General features: G+C 36.7%; 1 protein-coding gene across 1 annotated transcript in view; it reads left to right on the forward strand.

Annotated features, from left to right (window-relative positions):
* DCC (DCC netrin 1 receptor) overlaps positions 1-21,438 on the forward strand; it is a gene marked incomplete at its 5' end in the record, with an annotated part of 1,195,962 nt that overhangs the window by 674,410 nt on the left and 500,114 nt on the right. Inside the window, one exon of the mRNA XM_082640204.1 lies at positions 19,587-19,741. Within this exon, the coding sequence (XP_082496330.1) occupies positions 19,587-19,741 (155 nt within the window). The remainder of the gene's footprint in view (positions 1-19,586; positions 19,742-21,438) is intronic.

Consider the following 21,438-nt stretch of genomic DNA (forward strand, 5'->3'; position numbering starts at 1 on the left):
AGCGTATATTTTTCCCATTTGATTTCCCTGTTGTCAGTTCTTTGGACGTGATACAGGCACTTATTGATTTAACCTTTCTCTCATGATACATGGTGTTATTTGTGTTTTGGGTTTTTTTTTTTTTTTAATCTATTTATTTATTTATTTTTGGCTGCTTTGGGTCTGCATTGCTGCACACGGGCTTTTCTCTAGTTGCGGCAAGCGGGGGCTGCTCTTCATTGCAGTGCACGGGCTTCTCACTGTGGTGGCCTCTCTTTGTTGTGGAGCACGGGCTCTAGGCACATGGGCATCGGTAGTTGTGGCGCACGGGCTCAGTAGTTGTGGCACATAGGCTTAATTGCTGCACGGCATGTGGGATCTTCCTGGACCTCAGCTCGAACCCGTGTCCCCTGCATTGGCAGGCGGATTCTTAACCACTGTGCCACCAAGGAAGTCCCGTTATCATGTTTTGAGAAACATATTTTGTATGCATGGCATGAATCCATTTTGAAGAAAAGTTTAATTTATCGGTGCAACATCTTTGATAGAAAATGTTTCTAAGAGTTAGGAAGCTATGGTTCTATACATTGTTTCCGTGGGGTTACTACTTACCATCCTATTTTATATTGGAGGAATCAGGGAAATCTCAAGCTCCACATTTAATACTTTTGCATTCATATGGAAACATAGCTCATGGTAAGCCCCGGGGGATAAAGATCTAGTGTTCCATGGGCCATTATGAGAGCTTCAGGGTACAGAGTGCATAGAACAGATAGGGATTTTTTTTTTTTTCCTGAGCAGAATTTTGAGCATTGAAGATCAATGTTTTGCTGGGGAAAGAAGTTAATAATAAAGAGGAAAACTTGCAGTTCAAGTCAGACTTGAGGTGGAAAGAGCGACTTCCCCAGAAATCTCCCTCTGGCTCTAAGTCTGACTTTTCTTGGCAACCCACATAAAATCTTTAAAAAAATTTAATGACATACCCAGTCCTTCACATTCGGCTTCTTAATGAGTTGAGGATTCTCTGCTTTAGTGTGCCTTTCATACCCCTTAAAAAGAGTCCAAGTCTCTATGAAAGGTAGAACTCATTCTGTGGCAAGTAACTGAAGACTCCCAAACTGACTTAACACAAAAGGGAATACAATGGCTCATAGAAATGAAAAGTTTCTGGGTGGGAAAGGCTTCAAGTACAGCAGGATGAAGAAACTCAACTGGCAAACCCAATCCCAGGTAAACCTAATTTTTACCCACATTACACTTGAATTCTTGAAGCCGAACATGAGTGGAGAAAAACACAGGATCTTGCTGACAGGTCTCTCTTAATTATGATGACTGCTAGCTTCAAGTGGTCCTTAATGTTGGTTGGTGATCCAGCCATGTTTCTCTACTCTATTTGATCTCCCACGAGCCTGTAAAACTATTTCACAGTGTTTCCTTTCTCCTCATCCATCCACTCCCTCTTCCCCACCTCAGTCTCAGTTGATGATGTTGTTTTCCATTTCACTGAGAAAAGAGCAGGTATCAGAAGAGAACATTCATCTGTTCTGTATTTATCAGACCAATGTGTGTGCCCCGCCAACTCTTGCTTTCCTTCTGTATGACCTGACCTAAAACTAGCCCCTCTATCCCTGCACTGGCTCCATCGCTTCTTGGGTACCTATGGGCATTGCTTCAGCATTTGTCCTCTCTCTTTCCTAGAGCATCTGTTTTCCTTCTCTACTAGATCATTGCCAACCAACATACAAATATGATATAATTTTCTCTATCTTAAAATGAACTTCATGATGCACATTGTCTTCAGGCATGACCTCATTTGTCTGCTTATTTTGTGTTGTTTTGTTTTTCTGTTATTTTCACTGCAAAACTTCTGTAAAATGTTGACTTAACAGTGTGTCTCCACTTCCTCTTCTAACAGACTATCAAAACTTTCCTTCCTGAGGCCACCTCTTTGTGGTTATTTTTCAGGCCTTCATTTACTCAGCTTATTAACAATATTTGACATGGGTGACCTACTTTCCTTCTTAAAACCCAATCTTCATTTCTCTTCTGGGACAGCTCCCTGGTTACTCCTTTTCAATCTAATTTACTGGTTTCAGCTCATCTCCCTGATGCCAAATGTTGAATTTACCCAGCTCTGAGTTTTCACTCCTCTTCTTTAACGACCTGGGTGATATCCAAGACATACTATTTATGTATTGATAGCTTTCAAATTTTTTTTTCCATCTCAGAACTCTTCCCTAAGCTTTAGACTCATACAGACTCTCCTTAGATGTCTGGTATCTAACCCTAACCACGCTAACCCTCACATGTTATACTTAAAATGATAACCAAATTCCTCATCTCTTCCCACAGCTTCCCTACCCCATCATATCTCTCTAGAAAAGTTTCCCATCTCAGTATAGAGCAGATGCACCATTCCAGTTGTACAGGCCAAAAAAGCCATGGGGTCACATGCAACATCTCCTCCCTACTCCCCCAAAACTCACCTCTGGTCTGTCTACAAATCCTGTTGTCTCTAACTTCCAAACACAGTCAAATATGGTTGGAATCTACAACCCCACTGCCACTGTGCCACCCTGACACAAGCTACAGCTATCTCTCACCTGGCTGTTGCAGGAACCTCCTAACTGACCTCCTTATTTTTATCCTTGTTCCTCTACAGTCTGTTCTTAATTCAGAAACCAGAGTCCTGATAAAGCTAAGATCTGCTGGGTTACTTCTCTGCTCAAACCTCTTTAAGGCTTTCCTCACTCCATCATAGTGGAAGCCAGAATAGTCAAGGAGACCTAGGAGATCTGGCCTCTGTGAGCTCACCTCTTCTTCTTCCCCTTGCTTGTGCTGCTCCAGCCTTGTAAGGCCACCTTTGCTCTTCCTTGGACCTTTCAAGTACATTCCTCCCTGCAGCTTTGCTGTTCCCTCTGCCTCAAGTATTCTTATGCCCCAAATACTCCCTTCCTACTCAACTAGCTAATTCTTCCCACACTCCCAAAGGACTCTTCCAACTCCCTTTTGTCCTTTACATACTTTTTTTTTTTGGTAACACCATCACTCATTTTCAATCTTACTAAACTAGAATGTAAGCTTTTTGAGCACAGAACTTGGTTTTCTACACTAGTTTTGTTTTCTAGTGTATCTCCAGTGCCTAAAACAGTGCTAAGAGCAAAGTTTTAAGACAACAATTTTAGATCTGGTCTAAAGAATCTTACTTCACTATCTGCAGTATTATCTGATCAAAAAATTGATACAGTTAGACTCTCCAACGTTATGTGGAAAATGGAATCAAGTTTATTTTATAATTAAAAATTTAGTATAATTGTAGTTTGGGGGAATATCAAAAGCCCAATATTCATCTCTCAAGTATGTTTATACTCTTGCTCAAAGAGGAGTATTATAGCAATGTAGGGAAAACTGGAAACAGCGTAAGTGAACAACAGTGGGGTTGCCTCCATTCTTTGGTACATTTGTATAATGGGGTACTAGGCAGCTTTTACAGACTGTGCTGTAATGTTTAGTGGCTTCATGTTCATCCATAATTGATTTAAGTAATCCAGTCATTCTAATGTATATTTTATACTTTGTATGCAATAGTAACGGACATCCCTATACACACATTATTTTGGCATTTGCCTGATCATTCCCATGGTATTAATTCCTAGTGCTTTTGCTAAAATTAGATTCCTGTTTTTAAAAACTATATTATTAGTCAGAACTTTTTTCCTGTGATTTTTTTGGGGGTAGGATTTAGCAATTCTTTACTTAGAGAACTTAGTATTTTACTGTTACAAATGGTACTTCAGTGAACACTCATGTTGATAAATCATTGTCTCCAACTGTGCTTATTTCCACAGGTTACATTCGTAGATGCTGAATTACTTAATAAAAGAGAAAACACATATCTCAAGTCCTAATATGGTCACTTTATACATCTTACAAAATTGCCTTATAAGAAAAGAATTTCAATTTATCTTTCCTCAGAATTGTATAATGGTGTTTGTTTCATTTCAACTTTACCAAAAAAATGTTATCTTTACAAAAAATGGTTTTAAGAAGGTATTATAGCTTCCAAAAATCTTTACCCAAATTGATTAGGTTATGCACCTACACAATTTCTAGTATAGTTAGTTCTGCTATAATGCTTGTTTTGAAAATGTGAACTTGTTGCAAGGTAATATATTAGGGAACAATGAGAGTATAATGCACGTTGTGCATTTTCTATATGTGATTTTATCTGCAAGAAATAATAGGTGACTAGAGAAAACTGTGCCCAGCTGAGCCAAACCAGGCAGGAATCCAGAGCTAAAACATCTACTAGCTACCCCAGTTTACCACATATGTTTATGAGCCACACCTATCCATAGCTGATTTTACAACTTTCTGTCTGATTTCAGATAATATTCTTTACCACTTCACTATAACATAGTAATTTTTTAGGAACACGTATGCCTCATTATAGCAAAACTGTGTATGAATTCAACATACATCAAAGGTATGTCTACACAGGTGTTATTTGTGTTTGTTTGTCAATAGCCTACAGAAGTAACATTCTATTTTAGAAGCTTTCTGAATCACTGGTAAAGGCACTGGTGGATCTGTTCTTCAGTGTGTGTCCCTAGCCCTCCTATCTGCTCCTTAACTGTGCATGGAGAAGGCAAATTTGAGACAGCAGACATTGAAATGGAAAAGGAAGTGTTCAGAACATTTGGTGTAAGCAATATGGGAACGGAATATCTCTGTTTGAAAAATATGCTGTAGAGTCTGGGAGATGAGTTCTTTCAAGTATTGCTTCCCATCTTGGGTACACTTGAATCCTTTAGCTTTCCAAAAAGAAAGTTTAGTCCAAACTTGATATGCATTTTCAAGGAGGATTTTTCAAGCAAGCAGTAGAGCAGGGTGCTTACCAGTCCTTTAAGACTCAGAAAACATTGAGTTATCTTTTTCATCAGTTTCAAGCAGGAGAGCTGACATTCTGTTTGGACAGAGTAGATGATTTGGGGGACATTAGAAAAGATCCCTTACTCAAAGAAGCATTGCCAACTCAACCAATGATGCCTAAATTGTTCCGTGCTACAGTAAGAGATGAAACTTCAAGTGTAGCCATCTCTGGCTTTGCATTCTATTTAGATTCAGTTGCAAATGGCATCAAGTACAGCTAGGAAAATTATGAGGATAAGAGAACTGACAATGAGTTGTTGAAGAAGAAAGGTGATAAGGAATCAATTGAAAGTGAGCATAGGTACAAAAAGAAACAACACATATTTCCCATGTAACTGATATATTGCCTACTTGATATATTTTAATATATGTAAATATATATTTATGTATAATATAATATATTAATATACATTTAAGGGACTTCCCTGGCGGTCCAGTGGTTAAGACTTCACCTTCCAATGCAGGGGGTGTGGGTTCAATCCCTGGTCGGGTAGCTAAGATCCCACATGCCTCACGGCCAAAAAACCAAAAAACATAAAATCAGAAGCAATATTGTAACAAATTCAATAAAGACTTTAAAAATGATCCACATCAAAAAAATCTTTTCAGTATATATATATTTAATATATAATATACTTAATATATTGCCTACTTAACTGCCCTTTTAATAAGTCACTATATGTGTATGTCAGGGCAGGGGGGTACCAGTAAAACAAAACTAAACTAAACTAAAACCTGACATGGTTGTGTTGTTTACAGTCATGAACAGTATTTACACAGCCTTGTTCTGTTACCATGTTACATCTTTTCCTCCTGGTCTCTTAAGAGTTTTTATCATAAATTTTGAGTAGAAGATTACAGGAAGGTGTTACTTAAGAGGCTGAACTCTTAAAATTTACCAACTCTGAAGGAATGAAACCACACAGGTATGGAAAGTACAATGAATAGGTAACAACAAATGTAACCTCTGATAAGGTTAGAAAACCACATGGTGCTATTTGAAAGCACAACCTTTGAAGTCAAGCAGAGCTCGGCTTTATCCTGACCCTCCACTTATGGGTTCACAATATGGAGGAGACCATTTAGCCATCATGAGTCTCGTTTGCTTCATCTGTAAAATTAGAACTGATGAGAACACTTGAAAGGATGTTTTAAAAGATTCAATGAGATAAAGTTGTGTGAAAATATTCTATATTGGACTTCCCTGGTGGCACAAGTGGTTGAGAGTCCGCCTGCTGATGCAGGGGACACGGGTTCGTGCCCCGGTCCGGGAAGATCCCACATGCCGCGGAGCAGCTGGGCCCGTGCCATGGCCACTGAGCCTGCGTGTCTGGAGCCTGTGCTCCGCAACGGGAGAGGCCACAACAGTGAGAGGCCCGCGTACTGAAAAAAAAAAAAAATTCGATATTATCTGTCACTTGGAAAGTATGGGAAATGAAGGCTAACAAAAAATAAAAAGAAACAAAGGAAAATGCATTACGTCAAAGTTCTACTTTGGGAAACAGATCTATCTCCAGAGATGGTCAGGTTATTCAATCCCAAAGCAGAAACAAACAAATCTGAGATCATTGTTAACATTTAATGCTACTATCTTTTGATTCATGCATGTACTTGTCAACAAATATTTGAATGACTATAAGGCATGAAGCTAAGTGCCAGGGATAAGACAAAGTACAAAACCAGTCCCTGTTCTCCATGTTCTCATTTGTAAAGTTAAGAAATTGGGACAAATAATCAATTAGTTCTCTTTCATTTTTGATATTTTAGGATTTGATTATTACTGGCATTAGTAATATGTATATATAATTGCTATTGTCTTAGCTTGGGCTACTGTAACAAAGTACCATAGACTGGGTGGCTTAAACAACAGACATTCATTTCTCATATTTTTGGAGGCTGGGAAGTTGAAGATTAAGATGCCAGCAGATCTGGTTCTTGGTGAGGGCCTCTTCTTAGCTGGCAGCTAGCCACCATCTTGCTGTGTTCTCACGTGACCTCTTCTTTGTGCATGCGTATGATCTCTCTGTCTTCCGCTTCTTATAAGGGCATGAATCCCATCATGAGCATCCCATTCTCAGTGTCCCATTCTCATGACCTAATCTAAAGCTAATTACCTCCCAAAGTAATTACCTTCCAGTTCTAAATACTTTGGAGGTTAGGGCTTCGACACGTGAATACGGGGGGAACATAAACCTTTAGCTCATAACATCTATACAATACTGTTATTAGGACAGAAGTTTTATAGGATTCTCTCTTATCCTTAAGGTAACCTTTATTTGATAGTTATTAGTATGCTCACTTTACAGATAGACGCGGAGACTAAGAGAGGTGAAATTAATTGACCCCAAAGTCCCATAACCATGGAGCAGCAAGGGCAGAATTCTGGACTAGAAGTGGACTAGATCTATATCCTTTATAGATCCCATCAATCAGTCAGTCAATCAAATCAGCATTTATTTAGCATTCATTGTGTTTGAGGATATATAGTAAGTAATAATTAGGCACAGTTCTATCCTCAAAGTACTCCCAGCCTACATTTCTACTCTACCTGAAGTTCAGGTTTATTTAAAAAGCAAAAACAAACAAAAACTGGCTCTCCTTCTTGTCTAACTTGTGACTTGACTTGTAACTTGGTGGATTTAGTTTTCTTTCCACAATGCAGAAATCTTGTATCAGCTTTATGCACATGAAAACAGCATGTTCAGATTGCAGGTTGCACTTTTGTTATAGGCATGTCAGTAGGTATAACAGGATACAAGGGCATATATATGGCCATAGAATATAGATGTTTGAGGTGTATAGATATATGTCACAAAGTAAAGACTTGTGTTGGTTTATATGACTGCTTTCGTTTGGCATATAAACAGGAATTATATGTATATACAAGAACAAACATGAGATACATATGAATGACAAGTATCAAAATCTGCCAAGTACTTTTTAGAAGCTTCTGAGGAGCATATATATAATTTTAATCAGAATCAGTGGATAGATTATAAGCTTTCTAACCAGTTTGCTTTTAATTGATGAGTCGTATGTTAAGCTATGCAACTACTTCTGCAAATGAGAAGGAATAGAAGGGATGCTGTAAAGTTTGAAACATTACATAAAATATTTCCTTGAGCTTTTCTTTCCAACCATTTCCCAAAGAGCCTTTGGGTGTAAGAAGATTTCACTATAAAATGCATGGTCAAAAATGCAAGAACTTCTGAGTTAGCCTTACATTTTGACTCTTGTATTTGGTGAGTTTTAGGAGGGGAATGAAGTGTTTGGTTTGAAGAGTGTTAGTCACAGGAGAGGAAATTTAGGGTTAAACACTGTTCTATGCCAGCACTGATTGCCAGACCCCAAGTGATAAAGGTAGCAATACATCCCTTATCACACACACACATGTGCACTCACACACATACATGCACACATGCATACATATACGTGTTTATGATATTCACGGGCCTCTAAAGTGCAAGACCAGGGCAGGGTTTTAAAAGTGGAATTCTTCAAAAGTGCCAGGATAATCACTGGAATCAGAAAGAAATTCTTCCTGCTGGTCTCAAACCTAGAGCCAGAAGACATTTGTTGAACAACTGCTTTCCCAGGACTAGTGATCCCCAGTTTTATATACAGCAAGTGATTTTGTTTTTATTGTTTATGTACTTATTTTTAAATATAATTCCATTTACAAAAAATAAAATAGAATTGGGATTCTTAGCAGTCAGCAAAAATTCCTAGATTTCTTTTGATATAAACTTCTGTTAAACGTGTAGTAGGTTTTGCTGTTTTTAATCTAATGCATGCTTTTATCATTTGCCCTCAATACACTACGTTTTAAAATTTGATACCAATTCTTGCTAACTAAAATGAACTTTCTGAGTTCTGAATTTTTTAACCCAAGTTACCACTATGAATTACACACACATTTTGTAAGCATTCCTTTTTGTTTTTAACTGTCAGGCAAAATGTTTAAAAAGGCTTTTCGTTTACTGTGCAAGAAGTCATTCAGGTTTACAAATGGATTATCTGTGTGGTGAGATTTTATAAATCCTAACACACATGCACGTGTGCGAGTGCACATGCACACACACACACACACAGCCACACACATACACACACACACCCCTTCTCCATGGTTTCTGAAATCCATGTTTGTAAAGCAGTGAAATTACCATGGAGCTTGGTCTTATCTGTAGGGAAATAGCTAAGGTCTCTTGAGGCCAAAATGCAGGAATGAAAAAGGCAGATAAAGTCTGAAAGTTGGAATGTAATCAATTCTGGAAGTACTCTTACACCAAGTAATCTTAAAAGCCATATGTAAGTGTTAGTATGAAAGGAATACTGTCATTTTACAGCAAGACATTGAACTAATTACCTTTGACCTGTCTTTGAGTCACTTTCTCAAGTGACTCAAAGATGCTTGAGATACTTATGTTGGTATTTATCGTTTTAAGCAATGCATTGATGCTATTCAAATATTTTTTTAATGGTTGAATAAAAAGCAAATTGACAACTTATTTTCCCTCTTCTTTTCTAAATCAACTTGATGTAAACTGTTCATGTTGAATAGCATTGGACCAGCTAAATATACTAACAGGTTAGAATCACCAGAATTTTAAAGCGGGGGTAAAAAAAAAAAGGCTTGGGGATAATTTACTTCCTTTGTTTTAGTAGCAGAGAATGTTCTCGTGAAGCTTCGAATTAATATAGAAGCTCGTTATATACAGTGGCATTGATACTGACCAGGGTTCTTGGCCTTCCCCAATCAATAGAACTTGATAAGAGACCAGACAACAAATTCAGGCAAGGCTTTAATGGGGCCCCTACTGTAGCAGGGGGGAGTGAAAACAAATAACAGGTTCCCGAGCTCTCTCCCCTAGGGGGTGTGGGATGGTTCCTTATATGGGGTGAGGGAAGGGGTGTGTCCAGCGGTCAAGCTGGAGGGGTGACTTAGGTGGTCTCCCCACCCCTTTGGTGGTGTTGAGTGCAGGGGACATGTGCAGTACCCTGGTTTTGCTCCCAACACCCTGTCTTTGCTCCTGGCTCTTCAGAAGTGGCAATTGGATTTTTTTTTTTTTTTTTGGTCTTTTTATATCTTCTTGTCCAGACTTTGCCCTAACTGCCCATGTACAGTTATTTTTAGTCCCTTATAGTTTCTTTGTATTCTGTAGCTCGAGGAGAGGTTTGTCCAGGTGCACGTACTGCAACAAAGGGGCCCAAGGCCCAGCCTGTCTCAGCATTATTTTCCTTGAAGGTATTAAAGGGTTGGAGAGAAACATCATCACCACCCCCTCCCTAGCAACACGTGACGAGATTCCAAAGAACCTGAATGATTGGATTCCAATTTAACCTTCTAAGTTTTCAAAGTAAGAAACTGAAGTCAAGAAAGGTTCACAAAGTAAGAAACTGAAGTCAAGAAAAGTTCAGTTACTTGCTTGGTGTCCATAATCTGACCTTTAGTAGAGCCAGAATCAGGGTTGTTCCTGATTCTCCTGATTCTCCTTTTTCCCATACAGTGGTTTTCCCCAGATCGTCATGTATATAGGAAATATATCATCCTTCACCAAATTTGATACAGGAAACCTGGTGTTGCTGTTACCTCCACATGATTTCCTTTAAGGGTTTATGTACTCTTGTCACCAGCAACAAGAGTTTCTCTGAAGTTCTTCCAAGACCCAGTTGAAGAAGTAGGATAAAAGGAAAAGAAAAGAAGGATAAATATGTTTACTTGCTATTTATAACATATGTATTATTTATACAAGCTCTTGAATTTCCAGTGGGTTCTATTATTTAAAACTATCATAGTGAGCCCTCCCAGAAGGTAAAAGCTATCTTAGTGAGCCCTCCCAGAAGCCCTCCCAGAAGGTAAAGTTTTATTTAATATCTTTTTTAATCATTGAAAATTTTTAAAATACAAAAAAAGAAAGATATATCCATACTTCCATAATCACTGTACATCTTAGAATATTTGCTTCTAGAGTCTTTTAAAAATTGTTTTAGAAGAATCACTCTATAATTTTGTGAAAATAACCCATGTGATTTAAAAATCATCCCAAATCTCAGTATTCCATACATCCTTCTACATACATAAATAGTTGGATACTTAGGTAGAAATATGTTTATAATAATGTGATGCAGCTATAGATACTGTTTTTTAAAGTTCATGTTTTATTTAAAGGCATAATTGATTAAATTCCTGCTGTGAAAGATAGCACCTAGGGATTAGCATGAGGGGTTAGCAATCTCATCCATCCTCTCATTCCCCCACCTTCTGATTTTGGTAGTTATGGTATTAGTTGTATCCTTTTCACGTTTATGACAATTGACCTATCTTCAGTAAACATTATTTCCACTGTGCTTACTTTTATTTCTGTATAGAGTTATATTCAGTATTCATCACCAGTCCTTTTATCACAATGCCTATCTTTTCATTTTGATGGTACTCTTCTTAATAGCCTGGATTTTGTTGTCAGACTTACTTTAGAAAGTGCTATATTTTCTGAGCACTTTCATAATTTAGACTATGGCTTTGTAAATAAACAACTGTGTATAATATTCTTGGCTAATATTGCTTCATTATCCTCTAACATTGGATATTACTATATGGGAATCTGATTCCCCCTCATTCCTTGTAGGTGTGTTTTGATTTTGACTTTTCTGTTTGAATGTTCAAATAATAATTTATCCTCCAGATTCAATATTTCAAATAAGATACGTCTTACTATTGAGAATTATGCATTCAATTTACCAGGAAAATGGTATATAGTCTTTCAATCTAAAAATTCAGATTTATTTTTTAGGGAAAATTTCCTATTATTTTATCTTTGAATATATCTTCTGTTCCATTTGTGAGCTTGCTACATCAGGATGCCAGCTATCTCAATATTAAATCATCTTTGCTTGGCCTCTTTCTGTACAAGCTCTTCCTAATTACTTTCGTCTCTTTGCCTTTTTCATCTACATTCACTGCATTTATCTCATTTCCAACACATCGGTAATTTGGTTTTTAGTGGTGTCTATTATGTTACTTGTACTTTCTAATTTATATATTGGCTCTCTAATGATGTTGTTTTGCCCCTTGATTTGTTTCCTTAGGTCCGCTACCTTCCTTTTCATTTCATTCTGTTGTTTTTCATCTAGTCTTTGACCTCTAGTGTTGTTGAATTTATTTTCATAATAAGTAATTCCATTGTGTGAAACAACTTAAGAAATTTATTTCTGCTTCTCCCCTTAGATTTTCTTCTGGGTTGAGTGTTTTGTTTTTCTCTCTTCCTCCCCCCACTTTTCCCTCCCTGCCCCACCCTCTCTCTCTCTCATTATTGTTGCCGACAGTATATTTCCATATTTCCCACGTGTGTCATTTATCTTGCTCATGTGTGGGTGACTCTGTCCAGACACTATTTGTGCCAATATAGCAGAAGTTACTTCTAGACTTATTTACCACACTGCCTGAGACCCCTTGGGCTCCAGTTTGTAGTGCTGGATATTTCAGGTTTTATTAATTATTTAATAACCAGCAGGAATGGTCAGGGAGTGAGTTCAGCTGAGGCAACATTCAGCCTCTTTGAGGGCACCCAGCTTCGTTGGCTGGTTCCGTATCCTATTCCCTTCTGTAGGGGAGGGGCTGGTCCTCAGGTTGATAGCCACTGCAGCTTCTTCTCAATCAGAAAAGAAGGAAAAACATAGGACTCTCCATAGGTTTCAGGTTGATTCAGTTTCGGAGGTATTACTGAGAATTCTTAGGCTTTCCCCCAAAGTCCAGGGCAGTTTCTGGTGTTTAAGGACAGATAAGGAGCTAAATCCTGCTCTGCCTTTCTCCTCTATTCCAGAAACATCTATTTTGATTTTTTTTTCATTTGCAATTGACTACTTTCTTTTCTTTGGTTGCTATGGTTGGTGTGTGTGTGTGCCCGTGCGTGCACGTGCACATGTGTGCTGGGACTTTTGACTTCATTGGGTATTGGAGCAGGGAAATTAGTTACGTGTTAGAATTCATCATCGTCTCAGTTAAATGTTTGTGTTGGAAGATTCCCTCATAGAATATCTACTACTAACAAAAAACTCGGAAAACAAAGTTTTCACTATAATTTACTGTAACTCTTCAATGTCCATTTAAAAATACACAGAAATTGCTCTCATGCATGACAGAAACATTTTTTTCTAGCTGTTTAGAATATCCACATCTTTTACTCTCAAATAACAAGAGGGCATACTAGGAAACATTTGACTGAGGGAAAAATAATAACTCTTAAATTTCTGTCAGTATGCAGTGTTAGGAACTAGATAACTTATTCTAAATATTTATTATTTTTGTCATAACCCATGTGAGTTAATGTTTTTATCTTGTTTTTCTTAAAATGTTTTCATTCTCTTCACAGCTAAAGTTGAAAATTGGATAAGATGTTTATAAATTGTATATGTATGGATATATCATTTGCATGTCTTTGTGTATACATAACATTTTAAATATAAGTATTTGATGTGATTTTACAGTTTACATAGAATTACATAGGAGCACAGATATGTATATAAATATATAGAAATAAATGTATTTAATATGTGTTTATATATACATATACATATGCATACATACACACACACAGACTTAATTGTTGGAGAGTTGCCAACATCTACTGAAGGACACTGATAGCACAGCACACAAATCAAGTTTCCAAAGACATGGTGATAACATAAGTAAGCATATAGAATTAGGACCTTGAGATTAATCCTCCTATCATTTTTATCACTGGTTTGAGCCTTACAACATCATTCTCCCAGTTTGGTCCTAAGCTCTACAGTTAAAGAGAGAAATGGAAAACTCAGTCTGAATTTAGAGAGAAGCAATCCTGATTACAGAAGCAGCCGAAACTGAGGAAGAGTAATGGAATTATTTGTCTGGATAAAGAAAATTGTGACAAGAGATCTAAAATAGTTTCTAAGCACATATTTCAAAAAACCAAAACAAAAAACAAAATAAAACAAAAAAACATAAACACAGCTCCAAAGTAAAGGTTGAAGGTCAGATGTTCTTCATCCCCACAGCACATAGACTAGAAGTTTTGGATAGGAGCACAAATTTTTTGGCATAATGGGGTAAGAGATAAAATCAAAAGGTCTCAATGTTTATTTCTCTAAGATGATTAAAATATCCTCTTTGCCAGCTATAGCAGAATAGCTAATAGTTTGATGCTTCTAATATTCTATTGTTGTCATTAGCATTGACTTTAGAAGAAAAGTATATCCTTATTCTTAAATGTTGTTCCTCATCTAGCTTTTCCATAGCTATTACCTGTTTGCAGCCAGAAAGTGGCAATGCCAAAGCATTGGCCTATGAAGACTAAACCACATCCATGCCTGTTTATCTAATAAGTATTTATTAGCACCCATCCCATGCTTAGTCTTGGGGACAGAAAAAGAAGTAAGGCAGCCCCTGTCCTTAAGAAATTAAGAGCTTGGTGGATTTGCACCCAGATGGATGCTACAAGGGGATGAATTGTTGTTGCTTCATCAGCTTTTCTGAAATATAGTTTTCAATAATGATATATTTACTTCTGCTTGAGAAAAAAAATATATAATTAAATATACCACTTAGGCTTACACATCTGTCAGGGGAAAAGGTAATGTACATTCTGGAAGTTGTTAAGAGGACCCAAACACCCCCTGCCCCCAGAAATTGAAACACTTTTTTGAATAGAAAATGCTAAGAATAAAATCCATAGCTTAATATTCATTTTTCTAGAACAATGGGAGCCCCAGTCAATATTATTAATTAGAACAAAACTAAAATGAGATCTTATTTCCAATGTGGGATACATTCTTGTCACTTAGGTCTAGAACCCAACTTACCCCAACCTAAATTTTTTAAGAGAGTACAGACAGGTATGTGTGAGAGACAAACAGAGAATGAAATGCAAATCTCAGCACCCAGTCCTATGGGAGAGGACAGATGTGTAGGTAGGAAGGAACAAACTAGAGAAAAATATTCAGCAGATTTCAAGTCACTTGCCACATAAGAAAAGGCCTGGAGAGAAGTGTTGGATTGGGCAGAAATATATCACACAGCTCCTTGTTAAATAAAGGAGAAGGAAGGTTATTCACCTAAAGGTCAAGTTAGCTGAAAGAAAGTTACTTTGGCACCAGAAGTTGGTGCAGGAAGAATTGAAACTATGGGATGAAAGAGCTATTTCTAATCTATAAATTGAATGTCCAGTAGAAACCTTATTCCATAAAACTAGGATTTCATTGAGGTACATTTAACATGGAAGCCTGAATTGATAAAAAAAATATTTTCCCCCTGTGCTATGTTATCTCTAGACCTACTTTCAACACCAGTTGGCTTCCTTTGTAGTCATCTGAATGTGATTACATATCAAACTATGGCTCCTTAAGGTGAAATTATCTGACTGTACTTGAAAGAACTCAATTTATTTTGGACATAGAGTTAACCCAATTTGGCAGCAAACCGTATTTTAGATTTTTGATCTGGTCAGAATCTTCAGGTATTTGCGTTTAAGAGAAGACTAATGGGTTTATGTCCACTATTTCAACAACAAATTAACTCCAAAAGGCCTGGAGAGATAGAGAGAAGTGTTTTGCTCAGGGACACTAGCTGGCTTTCCAGTGTTCTCAGGGTAAAAATGTAGCCCATCAAGGCTCATGGTAATTTGTATTGTCTTCCTAACAAAATCTCACTAATCTGTTTTTTTCCTTGATGTTTATCATTCCCATGATGTTTATCATGTTTATCATTCACCAGTTGTGTGTTCTGCCTTGTGTTCATTTAAACCACCTGCATTCCTTTAAAGTTTCATTCTTGCAGTTTCAAAGAGCTGTAGTAAATTTTTAGGATGTATAGAATCTTCTCAATGTCAAGGTAATACAGAGTGTTAATTATGTGTCCTAGAGCAGTATTTTAGAATTGACCCACATTTATTTGTACCTAAATAACTGGAAAAGAATAGATAAATGTTACTAAAAATACTTGTGAGGCATCTTTTATGTGAAATAAAACCTTTAATACTATTTAGGTTGTTGGTGATGACTTGGTTTGGGGCTGAAACTACCGAATAAATTTTACTCTACAGAATGCAAATGATTAGTCATAGCATAGAAACTCATTTATAAAATATTTAATTTAGAGAAAACTTTTATTCAGATTTAAGGTTTAATTGTACAGTTCTAATGCTTGCAGTATAGAGGGATCTCTCACCTATTAATCATTTCTAAATATGATAGCATTTTCTAGAACAGACATATTTTTTCCATCTTTCTGTTGTAGTCACTATTTCTTCTTCCCTCAACCCCTAAGTTATAAACATTCTCTATATATGTACTCTGAGTACTTAAGAAGATCCTGAGAAACCAAGATCTAATGAAAATGTGGGTAATTTATTTCTGGTCATGAATTTTATTCTATCCAAAGAAGGAAAGTATAACAAAAGCAATATCTTGCCTGAAATTGCTGTAGCGTCATACATGTATGTTAGGCAGTTCTCTGAAATGGACTAAAACTGTATGAATGGAACGATTTGATAAACCTGAAAATTCATGGCACTTCGTTTTTATTAGTCATTAAGAAATTGTTGCCCCCCAAATAGTTTAAAGCAGTGAATTATTCCTTCCATGAGAGTGGAAAGGAAGGAGAACTATGTTAATATTCAAAGGGAATTAAAAGAAAAAGCATATGCTTCAGGCCCCAACTTTATAGTCTGGTTAGTAAATAATGATGTAGGTGAAAAATATCTAACAATAATAAGTGGTATAAAAATTGAGCCCAGAGAGAGAGCACTGCAAGAAGCAGGAAAATCCATCATTGGCTTCATGAAAGGCAACATTTCATGGAAGAAAGAGTGTTTGAGTTCCCTCTTCATGATCAGAAAAATGCTAAAGAAACATGTCCACAACCATTGATAAGTCATATTCACTCATTAGTCCCAGTTTATATTTGTGTTGAGAATCTAGTACCCCAGAGCAGTGAAAGGTATACCTAGGTTCTCAATTCTAGGAAGCAATCCTAAAATAGGATGAATAAATCCTAGTCTGCTCATCACAAGAGAAGAGAAACAAAGAGGAGTAGCATAGGAGTAGGAAGGATTAAGAGTATAGAAGAGGAAAGCAGGAAGAGAAGAGAATACTAAATCTCCTCCCTCTATATAAATATATACACGTGTATATGTATATGTTTATGTATGATATATGTTTATGTATATTTATATTACTTATGTACATATATATTTAAAGTTTAGTCTCAACCCCATAAATTAATTTCAAGATCCACTTATGGAAGTCATCTAAATTTTGAAAACTCTGATGTGGGCACACATGATTCCAGGAAATCTGATGAACATGAACACCAGGGCTTAGCAGACTCAGACAGTTTTCATGGCACCAGGAAAGAAGGACTTAAAGGGAGAGGCAGAGTAGACAACGTGATGTTATTTTTTTTAACAGCTCTAATTGCTTTATTTCTATTGTCCTTGAGGCTTGGGGAATATTTTTGAGTTATCCTTCCATCAGAATTTTTCGGTGGCAAAGTAATTTTCCATCGAAATTTTCCAGAGGTAGAACTATTACAAAATAGTTCAGAATGTAGGCAGTGAAGTCAGCCTGTCTGTGTGGTTTGGAGAAGTTGCTTACACACCACAGTCTCTTCATTTCTAGAATGGGGGTAAAAGAGCCTGCTTCAAAGAGTTGTGGTGTGAATAATAAAGTGCTTAGGCTAATAAATTGTACAGTCAGCTCAATAAATACTGGCTATTGGCTGGTAAATAAAAATCTGTGATAAAATTGACAACAGAATCCAAAAGAGACAATAAATGTATCTGCTCAGAGGAACTCAAGAAATCTTTCTGATGTTGGTTCATTCTCAGTGAATTTGGTGAAAGAATAAATAAAGTCTAATATTGTTATAAATTATAAATAATTAATCTTAACCCTATATACAGTGGTGACACATTCTCTGTAGAAAAGCTCTCAGACACATTTTTTTCCATATCTTTAGTCTGCGAATATTAATGAATCCCAGCCAAGTCATCTAAACCAAGTTGCCCCTGTGAAAGATTCAAGAATTTAAAAGTTGTTGGGTACTAGAGGCCCAAATATTTAGTTAAAAACAGGAAGATAAGACAGGGAAGGGGAGAGAGGGAGGGACAGAGAGAGAGAGAGAAAGAAAGAGGAGAGGGGAGGGGAGGGGAGGGGAGAGATCTGACTTCCAAGATCATTCAGTAGAAGAACTAGGACTTGAATCCTGGGTGCCTTCCACTGGCTCTTCGATTTTTCTAGAAGGCAATGACCATCAAAGATTGCAAATTCACTTTGACTTCAAGGGAAAGTTTTGCTGATGGTGGTTGGAAAGAGCAAAGTATGGTGGTTACTCAAAGAAGCAAATATTAGCACACCTTATGCACTGAGCATAACAACAGCAAAGACAAAAATTATAATCTGTCTTTAAAAATGTCTATGAAAAATACATATTTATTTCCAAGGTGAAAAGGGGATCAAGGCTGCTACTTCCCTGTGAATTTAACCTGGATTTCAGACAATATAAATATTCAAGTTTGACATCATTTTAAGGTTCCCAGTGGAAGAAAATGACAATCACTTAAAAAAATTTTTTTTTCTTTATTGCAGTATAGTTGATTTACAATGTTGTGTTAGTTTCTACTGTGCAGCAAAGTGAGTCAGTTTTGCATACACATATATCCACTCTTTTTTAGATTCCCATATAGGTCATTACAGAGTATTGAATAGAGTTCCCTGTGCTATACAGTAGGTTCTTATTAGTTATCTATTTTCTATATAGTAGTGTGTGTATGTCAGTCCCAATCTCCCAATTTATCCCTTCCAACATCACTTTTTAAAATGCTCCTTTCCTACACAGTGTTTTGAGGCACCAAGTCTGAGAGATTCACTAGTGAAGGTGTGTTATATTTGTAATTTCCTTTCAGTTGAAAATTTCCATCATAGAGTAATGAGTATTATGGTAATTAAGACATTAAATTAAATTAGTGTATCATGTACCCTGCTGAGAAAATAGTAATATAGTATAGCAATGCACTAGAGTAGATAATTGCTAGGACAATAGGCATGTGTCCACAGTAAAGATGATGGTCATTTTTAGTGCCCTATCACCACATACAGTTTCAATAGGAACGAGTCCATCTCATTAGCTAAATCCTAATGAAACTCTAGAATTACAGAGACTCTAAGCATTCATGTCTTATACACTGGGTTGTGTCAGTCATATCAGCTCCCCTTTATTTGCTTTATCAGCATAGTTTCCATAGCTTTATGGACTTTCCAGTGTCCTTTATGTAGGTCAATTGGATGCAAATACTTAGTTATTCAGAATGTTTATTATATGCAATTATTTTTATTTTTTTATTTATTTTTATTTATTTATTTTTGTTTATTATATGCAAAGGTTGTTTTTTTTTTTTACATGCTTTGTGGCAAGACACCATTAACACAACAACACACTGTTTAACTGCATTTGGTGGGGGGCAGGGATGGGGGCATGGAGGGAGTTTATCATGTCCTACAGTCGTTCCTATAGAGTAAACTAAGGGCTTAGGGGAATTATTTGAATTACAAACATTTTCAATATTTGTTTCTAAGTCAGAGAAGATGTTAGCATGCAAGTTCACATCCCCACCCACTCACTTTTTATTTTTCTGTCTTTACAGTTCCACCATGGTTTTTAAATCACCCTTCCAACCTCTATGCCTATGAAAGCATGGATATTGAGTTTGAATGTGCAGTCTCTGGGAAGCCTGTGCCCACTGTGAATTGGATGAAGAATGGAGATGTGGTCATTCCTAGTGATTATTTTCAGATAGTGGTAACTATCTTTTTTCATATTCACTTTACAATCCCATTCATTGTCTACTCTGTTTTCAGTTGCTTTTCTTTCTTGGGAACAACGTTCCCATTGGGAATGTTTATGATGTATGAAAAAAATTGTTCCGATAAAGCAAATCATTTTTTAGACTTGGAATTTTTGAGGTAAAAAAGAGTCATTAAACAGTCCAGCCCCCTTGTTTTACAGACACAGTTTTAAACAAACAAAGATAAAATGGGGGGCCTAAGACCAGTGCTTTCTAAATATTCTCATTGGTGGTTCTTGGACAAACAGAGTTTAGAATCTAGTTCTAGACTGTATGAGTCCAAGAATCTCTTACTTCTTTAAATTTTGCCCATTATAATAAAGTTTCAAGTAAGATGTGCTACTTATGAATATGGTAGTCTTACTTCGGCCATTAGGATGGTCACTCTTTGCTCCTTTGCTACTCTTCCAGATAGGCCAGCTGATCCTACATGAGCAGTAGAAAAGGGCAGTGATGATGGTGATAGTGACAGTGGTGGTGGCAGTGGTGGAGAGGATTTGAGGACCCAGAGTTCACATCATTTGCAGTTCTGAACTTTGGAAAGAATTGAATCCAAGAACAAGGGTTCTTATAGTTCCTATAAGGTTTAGTGGACCTCTCTGTCCCTGCCCTGGAGAGAGAGAATAGGGATAATGGTGGTATATTCACTGAGTTGTTGTCCTGCTACATAGTGAGTTTTCCATACCTATCATTATTATTATTGTTTTTGCTGCTACCAGCAGAATGCTTTGCTCATTTAAAAATACTCTGAAAACTCTCCTTTTGGTGTAGGTCAGCATCAGAGGTTCTGAATTCAAATGAATATCTGAGAAATATGAAAAGCACTTTTTAAATATCAAAGAACTTTGCAGCTAAAGAAGGAGGCTTTCAATCCTTTCTCTTATGTTTGAGATGCAGACATGACCCTGTCAAAGAAAAGTGGTCCTCCAAGCCAGGTCTCCCAGGAGATGGCAATTATAGTGTAAGTGCCCTATAGAATTCAGGCACAAGCTCTCTCCATGGCTTTACAGCGCCTCTTGCTGGTGGTCCCTCTTGCATGATCAGTCGGCTTTCAGAAACTTTCATCACCTCTTGATTCATGCATTTTGTCACATTATAAGGGCTCTTAAGGAATACATCCGTAAAGAATATCTTTATTATGTTTATCACTACTTACCATTTTTCATTTTTAGTTGCATTTAATTGGTTGGGAATAGAGTAAGAAAGGAAAAAAATTTAACTTTTGAATGCCACATCAATCCATTAGCTCCTTTACATGCAATGCTGTTTCCCCTATCACTGAATTAAAAATGATCTGCCATGGGGCAACTTGAAATGTGTTGTATATGCCTAAAATATATGCTACTTGCATATAGAGGAAATTGTTGAGTGCCCTTAAGGACACAGGATAAAATGAAGCATTTCATTTTTTTCTACAGTTTGAATAATCTTTCCCCCTGCATGACTTATTATAGCCAACCTACTTAAAATGTTCCTTTTCTTAAGGTTAAAAAAAAAAAAAAAAAAAGGTATGGTATGAGCCCTTTTTGCATTAAATTGTGCTTAAAAATATTCCCCCAATAGCTCCAGATCTGTCACACATGTAACATTTAGCACAAATAGTAACTTATATGAGAATTGTTAATTGGAAGTTAGTCAACTTTATCTTAAG

This window comes from Mesoplodon mirus (assembly GCF_964341445.2).
Source record: "Mesoplodon mirus genome assembly, chromosome: 13".
Taxonomy (NCBI): Eukaryota; Metazoa; Chordata; class Mammalia; order Artiodactyla; family Ziphiidae; genus Mesoplodon; species Mesoplodon mirus.